The 11,514-nt window shown below is 34.8% G+C and overlaps 2 protein-coding genes across 2 annotated transcripts; both read left to right on the top strand.

The window, feature by feature from the left end:
* Nucleotides 1-1,108: 1,108 nt before the first annotated feature.
* Nucleotides 1,109-2,658, top strand: LOC134851739 (transcription initiation factor TFIID subunit 10-like). The gene is made up of 2 exons (XM_063867956.1): nucleotides 1,109-1,381; nucleotides 2,351-2,658. The coding sequence occupies exons 1-2, from the start codon at nucleotides 1,150-1,152 to the stop codon at nucleotides 2,578-2,580; spliced, it is 462 nt and encodes a 153-aa protein (XP_063724026.1). The 5' UTR covers nucleotides 1,109-1,149; the 3' UTR covers nucleotides 2,581-2,658.
* A 3,385-nt stretch (nucleotides 2,659-6,043) lies between these two features.
* Nucleotides 6,044-11,153, top strand: LOC134851116 (uncharacterized). Its single transcript, XM_063867052.1, has 3 exons — nucleotides 6,044-8,127; nucleotides 9,573-9,892; nucleotides 10,891-11,153. Exons 1-3 carry the CDS (start codon nucleotides 6,133-6,135, stop codon nucleotides 10,943-10,945), a joined length of 2,370 nt encoding a protein of 789 aa, XP_063723122.1. The 5' UTR covers nucleotides 6,044-6,132; the 3' UTR covers nucleotides 10,946-11,153.
* The last annotated feature ends 361 nt before the right edge of the window (nucleotides 11,154-11,514 follow it).

Below are 11,514 nucleotides of genomic sequence, written 5' to 3'. Positions count from 1 at the left end.
CATGATGAACAATTTAACAATTGTGAGCAGATTTTTTCTTCATACCTTACATCGTAGCTTTTAAAAATTTTTAGAAACATTTTCTCCATGTCGAGAGAAACCCGTTAAAATTTTTTGGTCTAATTTTGAGCGAATAAGGTGAGCGAGCAGGCTTAAAATAGCTTCTCTATGCTTAGTTTAAGCTGTGAAAACTTTTACTCGAGTAAAATTAGTTTTTTTAGTTTGTTTACGCCATTCCGGGAATGGAAACTTTTCAGATTTTTTGCTGAAATGTTTTGAAATTCGAAAAAATTTTTGAAAAATTTGATTCCCGGAATGGTTTATTTTTCTTCAAAAACTGTTCTCTAATTTATCTACTTTATTATGACTGTCAAAGGCTCTTTTCTACTTTCTCCCGTTTTTGAATTTGAAGTCTTAAAAACTTATTTAAGGTTGTCATAATGCAAACAAATTGCATAGTGAACACACCCACAATTGTGAACAGATTTGGTCTTCATACATTACATTGTAATATCACGCATTTAGCCGTTTTAACACCTAAAACGACCTCGAAAATTAAAAAAATTATAAATGTGTGGGGATATGGAAAAGACTATGCCTAGGTGCTAGAGAAAATCTTCTTTGTTTTTTTGAAAATCTGGGTGAAACATCCTGTGCTACTTGCACAGTAACCAGCTATCCTTGTTCCAAGTGACAATGATATCACATGGATGTTCGCGGTTTCACTCAGTTTTTAAAAGTGTTAAATTTATATCTATTTGCTAAAAAGAGCAAATTGCGCAGTGCAAATGGCGCGAAAATTATGAATGACTTAAGTTTCATTTGTTAAGATTTTCTCAGCGTAATAGAAAATACCATTATTGACCCGTTTTCTCTAATTGGGTTGCTGAAAAAAATGCCGGTCGTTTTTTTATTTCGGAAGTTGAAAACTAAAAAAAAATATAATTTTTTTCAGGTTTCCTTGTTCATTAACACTATTTATAATATGTATTCCGGGGGTTAATTGTTTTTTTTTTGGAAGTATATTAAGCTCCTAGTCAGTGTACTAGTTGAGAAAAGCCAGTTCAAATAATGGAAAAACTTAGTGATAAAACCGAGAACTGATCATATTTTGTCCCGAAATATCTACTTAATTTTCAGATTACCAAAATGGAAAACAGTTTCTCGTCTCAATTGTCAAATAACAGCGGTGTGAACAATTCCAATGAAATGAATATATCTTCATCTAATATGCCTCTTGTTGAAGAATCTTCGAATAGTGAAGTGACCCAAAGCGAAGCGCAGCAGAACACACAGCCACTGATTGATTTCGCCATGCAACTGGACAATGCCAACAGTGTAATACCAGACGCGATTGCATTGTATTATCTACGCAAAGCAGGTTTGCTTGTGTTTTTTTCCGGCTTTCATACCCCAGTTGAACAATCCTAAGTTATTTGCAGAACCGACAACCACCTACTGAACTCTTTCTTTAAACTAAAATTAATGGCACTTGAAAAGTTATTCTTTGAATGTTGGATTTTTGAAGCAAGTTATGTTCGTTATTAAAACTATTTTATGAAATGATTATTTTTTTATAATTTGATTCTACTGCTAATTCGGTTGCTAATGCTAGTTTAACTACATGGAACATTTTATAACTGAAAATTAGTAGAACCAAATTATATAAAAAATGATCATTACATAAATTAGTTGTAATAACGAACATAACTTGCTTCAAAAAATCCATTTAGTTAAACTAGCATTAGCAACAGAATTTGCTGTGTTTTCTTAAGTACACTTGCGAAGCGAGTGTATTAGTACGAACCTTCTTTTTTTTCCAACCTAAGTCGCAAATATTGGTGCCACTTTTGGGGCTCGTTTACAGCTTTTTGATAGCATGTGCTTTGTCATTCGAATACTAATAAATTAACGCAGTTGATGCATTTTTATTTCATCAAATGAACCGAAAAAAGTGATTTGTTTCAAACAACATAACATGAAAACTCGATTTCAGATATTTTCTAACTCAATATATCTAGCAGTTTTTTTAAATGCTTATTTTATAGATAATGCGGCTTCATGCTTTGCGATTTGTTACATGCAAAGTTAGTGAGGATGCCTTCAGTTTGTTTTAATCCAAATTTTTACTTGGAATTGAGTCTATTTGTATTTGGTGCCATTTTGCTGAATCGCATTGGCAATTTATTAGCTTCGAGGCCTCCTTTTTTTTTCTTTTTTCAATTGTTAAAGCGCAGCTTCGCCTCTGCGTCTAATTATCAACTCTCATTAGCTATTGAATTCTTCATCTATGATTGTTTTTCGTTCAAAATTGAATGATTTCCTGTGTATTTCATTATGTGCGCTTCAGGTTTCCACAGCGAAGATGCCCGACTGGTCAAATTAGTATCTCTAGCAGCTCAGAAGTTCATCTCAGATATAGCAACAGATGCCTTAAACTATAGCAAAATGAGAAGTGGTGGCAGTTCAAATGCAGCCGCGAGACAACAGACCAATGAGCTGACTTTGACAATGGACGATTTGAATAACGCTTTAGCCGAGTATGGAATTGTGCTGCAGAAACCTCCCTATTATCATTAGCTTAAATTGAACTTAAACTGATTTTTTTTCTGTTTCTGATGTAGTTTAAATCCTTAAGTCGTAATTAAATTTTTCTTTCTCCGCAATTCAATTAAAAAGTGAGGCAAATAGTGTAGAGGTACATTTTAGTAATATGTCTCACTCAACTTAAATAAGTCAACTTTGGTATCAAAAATAGTATTGTGGGTTCATTTATGCTCGTTCACTCATGCATTGTTGGTTAATTTGACATAAAAATGTACCAATACTTGTAGGAATATATTGCCCGATTTTTGGGTCTTCTGAAAGACTGAAACATCGAAGCTGGAGTTTGCTAGCTACCTTTTGGGCTTACTTCCAAAAAATTGAAATTATTTAGCTATTTTGCTTGCTTTTCTCAAAATGATTTTTATTTCATTGGAGAAAAACAAGAATTCATTTCTCCAATTAAGCTTCCAATAAGCTTACTTAGGATCAAATAATAAGACATGGAGAGGACAGACAACGGGATCCTATGCTCCACCAAGATTATGTCCTAATATTTCATTAATAAATCATTTAAAAATCAAGAAACGAAAACTTGGGTTCTTTTCTTGAACAAATCAACCATAACTTCTAAAACAAGCGAGGAGGCACTAAGAGTTACCAGTATCTATTACGCTACAAATTAGTGAAATAAAAATAGAATGATGAAGAACATTTTTACTAAAATAAACGTGTGAGTTTTTGAGACTTCAGATTAGTTGTAATAGGATCTAATTGACTCAAAAGCTTCGTGCACGTTTACCGATTAGATTTGCCAGATAATTATTTTTTCGAGAGCAAGCGTCCTCTAATCGGGAATTAGACTTTTCCCGTAATTAACTTTATCTTACACATTTGTAAGGAAATCGATGTTGCTTTATTGCCGAACCTCAGCTATTTGGAGAGACCTTCGCGATTAGTCGTAGATAATGCATTAGCCTTTCCCTCTTATGGTCTGGGATTCGAATCCCAGCCTGACATAGTTTTTTTTCAGTGTAATAAATTGATTTTTTTTCTGGAAAAATTGATTAGTCTGACTATTGTTTGTCGACTTATGTTTAGGCTGCTTATTTTCCACCACTGATTTTTTTTGCGCTGTAAGCATTTTGCATGGTAATTTCAATTTGGTTGCTCGAATTTTTTTATGGCAATTTCCTGTCGCATTTTTTATTACAATTTTCTCGCTCAAACTTTTTATAGCAATTTTCTGTGGCCTTTTTCGTTTACGGATTAATGGGCGTAAAGCCACATTTTGTTGGGTTATTGAACGTTCGGAAGATGCTAAAAGCGTGTTTTAAGCTACTGGTTGTGTTTCTCGTTCGACCTAGTTATTTTCATCTTGTCATCAATTTGTTAGCTTCCAATGATACGATTTCGTTGTATCGCAACTGATGCGAAGCTCTGCTTCGTATCTGTGTCAAATTTAAAAAAATGTTTTTTCTGTTTTTTTTTTCGTTAGCGTCATACCTGCACACAAATCCCTGTGTCCAATTACTCTGATCCAACTACTCATTTCAGATTAGAAAATGGTGCAACTGAAACCAACATTTGACACGAAGCAATTCAACTTTCAATCTGACAACATCCAATTCCACTGCTACATTTTAGACTTGAAAAACAGTCTGTTTCTCTGGATCGGAGACGCAACACAAACTCTGGATTCTTTGGCCATTGCACTCCAGACATCCCAGACCTCAGATGAGTCCAAATCTGGAACAACTTGCTCGACACTTATGGGCAATGTTTTAGACTCCTACAACGAGAACTTGTGTCGTAAATTGAGCTCGAAATTAAAGAAGCCTGTTTTGCTGAGTTTAAATATGGAGATTCAACCCGATCAAACTCCTTTGTTTGAGAAGAATTTGATTGCAAAATTGAGTGATGTTTTATAGTTACTTGATTTTTTGCCAAAATTCATTGTCGCTGACTAGCAATTGAGTGAGAATCTATTTTTAAAACATTTTTAGTAATTGATTTTTCATCCAAAAATGCATATTTTACAATGGGTATGCGAGGTTTTGTAGTCGGCTTCATCATTTATGTTTATGTAAAAGTATTGGAATTTGTTCACGGTTAAACAAGGGGTTAATTTTTTTAAATAGGCGTAACTAGCAGGGATGACTGCAGAGGCAAGCAATCCTTAGTCTGTTTTCTCCTAGAAAATGAATGACATTCATTTTGCTATTAGAATTTACCTAGCGTTTTTTTTTCAATTGTCCGATAATTTTAATCTATCTATTATCTAGTATATATTTAAATGCGGGCTTCACTATCTCGCCATGTTTAAGCTTTTCAACGTAATATTTTTGCATGTTTAAGCTAAATTGTATATTACAATGGTTAAGATTTCTTTAAACCGATTTTCAGGCTTGAATTCAGTGTTTATATCACCAAGTTTGAAATTAGCCAGCCAATATTGGGATGGTGTCAGGGCTGCCCCAGGTGTTGAAATTTTGGCCCCCAAATATGAATAACCAAATCCTTATAGTTAGGTTACTCTCAGGGGTTGCGAATCTTGCATCCGAATCTAACTTCTTAAACCCTTGTAGTTTTCGAGATATTACCATTTTTTATGATTTTCTAAAAATTTTTCAAAGATCTTAGATTTAACAAAAATTTTGAAGCTCTCATCTCTATAGTGAGGCTATGTCAAGTTTCTACCCGGAGATGCGAATTTTCCCTCCAAATGTGACTGCTCAAATTCTTGTAGTTTTCGAGATATGACATATTTTTTATTTCTTTTTAATTTTTCAGAAAATTAGATAAAAATTTGTTCTAAAAGTTTGAACTTCCCACCTCTATAGTACGGCTGTGTCAGGGCACTCCTAGGGGTTGCGAGTTCTTCTTTCAAATATGATTGTTTAAATTTTTGTAGTTTTCGTGTTTGGGAAGCTTAGAATCGCCTGTTTTAAACGTTTTTAACCTTGTGTTGCGTTTTGTTTTGGCTTTTCACCTAATTCAACGCATTTTTTAGCAAAAAAAGCGACAAGAAATTTAGACAATGCAAATTTACATTTTGTTTTCGATTTCTTTTTAAATTTCCTTATTTTTTGAATTCATTTTTAAATCAATTTGGTCGGAATTTTCTGTGCTTCTTGCACTGCAACAGGCTATTTTTAATTCTATTTAAAAACTTTCTTTTTAGCAAATAAGCTTATACGATAATCGGGATTTGCTTTGTTCTTGAAAGGTTTTCTTTTGAGGTTTTTTCGTTGTTCTTTCAATTGAAAAAACAAGTCATCGAACGATAAAGTCAGTTTTAACTTTTCAGAGAATAACCTCTGAAATCAACAACAGAAACTACTGTGCAAATAATTAACTCGAGCTATTGACGCACGCGTTGATTAAAAATGATCAGATTCAAAAACTCGCAATGCTTTCTGTTAGTCGCCTTCCTAGTCAACTCTAAGTGCTAAATAAATGGCTTATCTTAATTTAAATGCCTGTTTGTTTCAGATTAGATCTGTTTTTCGTGCCGTCTCGTCTGATTTTGTGTAAGTCAGTTCTCGTAAAGTGCCCTCTATTTTGTGCACGGAAATTCATCAAAACATGCCTGGTTCCCGAGTTTCCCAGTACTGTATTAATTTACGAATAGACAAACACATTCTGAACAATTCATCGGATGCTAATGATGAAACAGAGTTCTACCTAGTAACGAAACTTCTCGACAAATGTGTTGGCCAGTTGAAAGTATCGAATTACGATTATATTGAAAAGGATAACAAAAACGTTCTTGAACGAAATAATAATGGACAGTTTAAATCGAGCTCGTCGAAATGTACAAGTTCAGAAAAAATCGCCAAAAGTGATTCCAATGAAACCGGCCTAATTGCTTCTGGAACAAAAATTGGCAAAATAAACGGATTTTTAATTGGCAAAACTAGTGAAATTTTGAGAAAAGACAATGAAAGTGAAAAAGATAGCACAGCTGCCAAGTATAAGTTGAGATCGAAAGAAGATGAAGAATCGCTTGCAGTGTTAAAGAAGTCACTTAAAGTCGAAGAACCTGAAAGTCGGAAGCGAAAAACTCTCAATCGATCAAAGTCATATCGGGAGGTCAATTCAGACGAAGATCTGCAGCCCGATCAAAAGGAAATAGATTTGGCAAAAGCTAAAATGTCTCGCGTGTTAAGCAAACTTTCTTACTCGCCAAAAAAGAGAATGAAAAAGAATCGACCGTCAAAAACTGATTTGATTGCTCAGCCTGAAATATCTAACGAATCGACAGTCTTGGAAGTCGAACAACATGAAGAAACAATCAGCGGAAGTCCTCAAACTCCTCGTAGACAAAGTACGCAACTTGAATCGCTGAAGTCGGCAGAAATAACATCAACGTACCGGGAGAGTCCCTTTGATGTTTCCGTAGAATGGTCTCGCGACAGGCCGAAACGAAGCATAACTGCACCTAAGAGGTATGTTTTATCCCCTAGTCCACGTGACAGAGATAAAAGAAACCAAAACCGCGACAGGCTGTTTGGTAGTCGAAGTAAAAAGAAAAGACTTGAAAAGAGCGAAAGCGGTACACGTGATAAGAAAGGTCCAGAAGCTGTTCAAGACGCGAACTCAGAAAAAAGTGGTTCTAGTTCAAGTGGAAATAAAAGGAAAACGAAGTCTTTAAACGGAAGCCGACCAAATAGCATCGAAAGATCAGTTGAAACTGAGTCGGTTGAACCGCGATTGAATAAAACTAAGTGGTTGGATTTTGCTATTCTATCGGACAGCGAGAACGAAGATGAACCTATATGTGTTGACGATAGTTCAGATCATAATAGCGAAAAAAATGCCAAATCATCTGACAGAACTGGAAATCTAAAACCAGAACAGATAACGAAAAATGAAGATATATCTATAAAGTCAAGTGAAAGTGTAGAAAAAGCTTCGATTCTTGAAAAACTGGGACTGAGTTGTTGTGAATCCCAGAATTTTTCAGAGGTCAACGGAGAAAATCTAAGCACAACCTTGCCTGATTGCGCAGCGATAGAAATCAAAACAGCCCAGAGCTTGCAGGAAGTTTCCCAAAAAGATGATGAGGATAAACCGATTTTTGAGACACCGATAGCTGCTTCTCTCGATTGTGAATCACGAGATGTTGAAGTTATAGATCTAAGTGGCAGAGGCGAAAGTGAAGACGCGGAGATATTTTCGGGATCAAATCAAGATAAAGGCATGAACTACTTAGTTGATCACTCAGATGTTTCCCTAAATGGCGAGAGCCAAGTTGTAATAAGTGCAGATTCAAAAATCGAATTGAAGCTTCCCAGTTCGACTGATAGCGTAATCATGGAGGAAACAAATTACGGAAAACCAGCCGAAAAATCGAAAACTTCAGGTCAAGATGTTGACGTATCAGATACTTGTACTGTAGAAAATGTGTCGGAGAGAAGCGAGAGTTCTTGTGATCCGTCACCCGATGTGAAGAGCTACGAAAACTTGTCCTGGGAACAATTTTCTCAAAGTCAGAAATTGACACTGAAAAATTATCCCGCTGAAGTAGATATTAAAGCTAAAAAAGAAGAAAATAATTCTTTTCCATTTGAGTCATCGGTAAGTTGTAGTTGTTCTCCACTTATCAAACAGGTGTCGGGTGTTTTAGTTTATCCAATAATGAAGATAAAATAAATTAAGGTTTTGTTGAAATCGAGAGTCATAAATTGCATCTGACTGTTAAGCCTTTAAGACCATAAAACTTTTGAAAAGAAGCTGTTTACAATCGGTTCAATCTTCAATTTTGCAAAATAACCTTTTTTAGTCCGACCATTTCACGAAACGAAGATAAGGAATTGTGGATTAACCTGTTTTTTGTTTTGCCCGATTTTAGCTACCTCAATGAAAGTTCGCAGGAGGGAGGGAAGGGGGTTGATTGCGAAAGCAAATGAAAGCCCGTTAGGCCGTGGTTTGGCCATGGTCATACTAAAAAAATGGTCCGAATTTTCCTGTTTTTTAGACTATTTTCAGACTGGATAGATTTCAGACGGCATTTTTCATCTAACGTTTTGCTCGATTTTTCAAAAGTTTTAGCTTTGAATTTTTTTTGCTTTCATTACTTTTTATTAGAGCTTACGAACCAATTCAGTTTCCTCTAACGATAACACTACTCCAAAAACCAAAAGAGAAAATTTATAAATTGAACGCACGATTTGTGAAAAAAGCAGTGCTTCGGCTAGGTTTTCGGACGTCAGCTGTTGGTACTGACAATTTATTGATTAGTTGTTAAAGGACAATTTGCTCTCCAAATACGAATTTAATTAATAAATTTTAGCTTTGCCGTTAGATTTTAACTTTGAGATTCGCCAGCAGAAAGAAAGTACCTGTTGTCCTAGTTTTTCGCTTTGGGCTATTTTTTCAAGAAAATGTCCATAAAAGATTCTTGAAATTTAAAGTGCTTTAAGGTGATTGTGATGCAATATGAGAATATGAGATTTTATTGCTGAATAAAAAGTTAGTGTCAATCCTAAAATATTTTTGAAATCCAAAGACTTTCAAGCTGATGCATTCATTATTAAGAGTCAATGAACGTCGGAGAGAGTCTTATAGGTCTTGATGATTTCTTGTTTTTTTTCCAGAAAAAATTTGTTCACGCTCGAACTTGAGTTTTCGGGGTTGTACGTTTGATTCCACTTTCAACTCCGCTATTGAACATCATGAAGTGTAAAGGTTTTGAAAAACGTAATCGATATCTAGTTTCGAAAGTGGATGTAAGTTTTAAAAAAGTGTCAATCATAACTTCATATCATAATTTCCTCTTGAAATTCAAAGAGCTTCAAGGCCTTTTTTCCTTTAATTTACAAGGTTTTTTTTCAAAAAACAAGTCGATGGGTTTTCTTTTTTCTGCCGTGATTGACTATTTTTCAACTGTTCAACTCTTGGCTTTTTTCTTATGAATAATGGAAGTTTAATCTGTTTTTCAAAAGTCAACCATTTTTTGCGTTTACCGTGAATTCTTTAATAATTTTAAAATTTTCTGTTGACTATGTTTTTTTTTGTCACAGCCGATGCTGCTGGATGGACAACAAATGGTCTCCGCTGGCCAGAGCAATAACTTGTCATCAACTGGCATTAACTCGGCATCAACTGGCATTAACTCGTCATCAACTGGCATTAACTCGTCATCAACTGGCATTAACTCGTCATCAACTGGCATCAACTTTTCATCAACCGTTGATAATGTGTCATCACCTACTGCCACTTCAGTGGGGAGAGACCAGCAGTGCTTCCTCTGTTTCTCGGGCGACACTGACTTGGATTGTGCGAAGTGTCCGAAGGCTTTCCACAGGAACTGTCTCATTCCTCCACTCACGCAAAAGCCACTGTAGGTTGACAGTTTTATTTCAAAATGAAGGAATTTTGGTTATTTTTTAATTGATAGAATTTAAGCAAAGAATTCATTGGAATGAAGCGTCGAAAACGTCAGAGAAAACCGACACAAAAGATTGAGTTGCAAGGTATTGAATAGTTTCGTTGTACGATTTACTGAGGCACTGGACTAGTGCGCAGTGATCGGATGTTACAAAAAAAACTTTGACCGAAAATCTCTCCGAAAAGCGGCGAAAAAATAAATAAAAATGATGAATTAAAAGAAATGTAGACTACTGTCTGTTGACTGCTAAGTTCTGTTTTTGCCAGTGATAACAATCTTATCTCTGCTAATATCTTGAGAAAACTAACTCATGTTCGCTTACGATTTTATAAAAACCACAATTCATGAGGCTCATTCAATTCACCGCCGAATCAAAACGAATCACATTTTCCGTTTCAAATATTCACTTTATAAAAATGTCTGATTTTTCGTTTAACTAAATTTATCGATGAATTTTCTCATAAGTTCATTTAAATTAAAATAATTCAAAATAACTATAAGGTGTTCATCTTTAATTTGATATAAAACGTTTTATTTATTTGAGTATTTTCTTATTTTGAACTCTTCAATATTTTTCAACTTGAATCTTCGGCTGTTTTAAGGCTTTTTGTTTTTAAAGTAATTCTTTTAGACAATTGTATCTTCTATCAAAGGGATTTCATACTGCTCTATTTTATTCTATTTTAGTTTAGTATATCAATTTCGTGAAGATATTCTAAAGCGACTGGTAACTTAAATCAAGCTTAGTTCAGTTGGTTTATGTTCGTTCAAATGCTTTGTGGAGTTTTGGTCATAACAATTAATCGAGAACAATGATTTGGTATCGATTCAGTTTGTTCAGTTGATTATGATAATTGGTTCAGTTTGTTCATTTTCTTTCCTTCGGAGTTTTTTGTGGAATGTTGTTTGGTAATAACCAATAAGTAAGGTTAACTATTCTGATGTTTCAGGGGCGACTGGTACTGCCGTTTATGCTGCCGAGGACGCAAACCTAGCAATGCATAAGAATCTGCAAAATGAAGAAAAAACTCAAGCTATCGCAATCTCATAAATTAATCATAAAGTTTTTGTTCTGTCTCCTTTAAATTTGCATTCTACTTTGAATAAAATGCCGAATTAGAATGCCAATTCGTTCATCATATCTGTTTAAGTTATGCTCTATATTTACCAAATCTCTATCTGTATTGATGTTGAAAAAATAGTCTTCGTTACAGTTGGCTTTCTTCCAGAATTTTGAATAATAGGGCGAAGGTGAAGGTAAGTTCATTGCAACAGCCACTGCGGCAATTTTTGCTTAAATCACATGAGCTGTTAGCTTTGTGGTTGCTCGGGGAGTTCGATTTTACTGAAAGTTTTCGAGAGTACCTAATAAATTGTAAAAACCACGAACTACAGATTTTTCCAAATATTCATCTTAGAAATTGTCCCTTCGTTTTCTTGGGCATTTGGCGGTCGCAAAAGAGCTCTTGGAATGTCACTTCAAAGCCCGTTGTTACAATTCTGAAACAATTGAAAAGAAAAACAGCAGCCGAGAAACATACTTGAGTTCTAAAAATTCTCAACCAAAATGAAAC

The sequence above is a fragment of the Symsagittifera roscoffensis genome, chromosome 7, assembly GCF_963678635.1.
Source record: "Symsagittifera roscoffensis chromosome 7, txSymRosc1.1, whole genome shotgun sequence".
NCBI classification, from domain to species: domain Eukaryota; kingdom Metazoa; phylum Xenacoelomorpha; order Acoela; family Convolutidae; genus Symsagittifera; species Symsagittifera roscoffensis.
The sequence above is the reverse complement of the archived record's forward strand: the minus strand, read 5'-3'. Positions and strand labels throughout refer to the sequence as shown.

Coding starts and splice junctions, on each gene's coding strand:
- LOC134851739 (XM_063867956.1), top strand. CDS start 1,150: ATGGAAAACAGTTTCTCGTCTCAATTGTCAAATAACAGCGGTGTGAAC. Junction 1,382..2,350: donor GTATTATCTACGCAAAGCAG/GTTTGCTTGTGT, acceptor TGTGCGCTTCAG/GTTTCCACAGCGAAGATGCC.
- LOC134851116 (XM_063867052.1), top strand. CDS start 6,133: ATGCCTGGTTCCCGAGTTTCCCAGTACTGTATTAATTTACGAATAGAC. Junction 8,128..9,572: donor CTTTTCCATTTGAGTCATCG/GTAAGTTGTAGT, acceptor TTTTTGTCACAG/CCGATGCTGCTGGATGGACA. Junction 9,893..10,890: donor CCACTCACGCAAAAGCCACT/GTAGGTTGACAG, acceptor CTGATGTTTCAG/GGGCGACTGGTACTGCCGTT.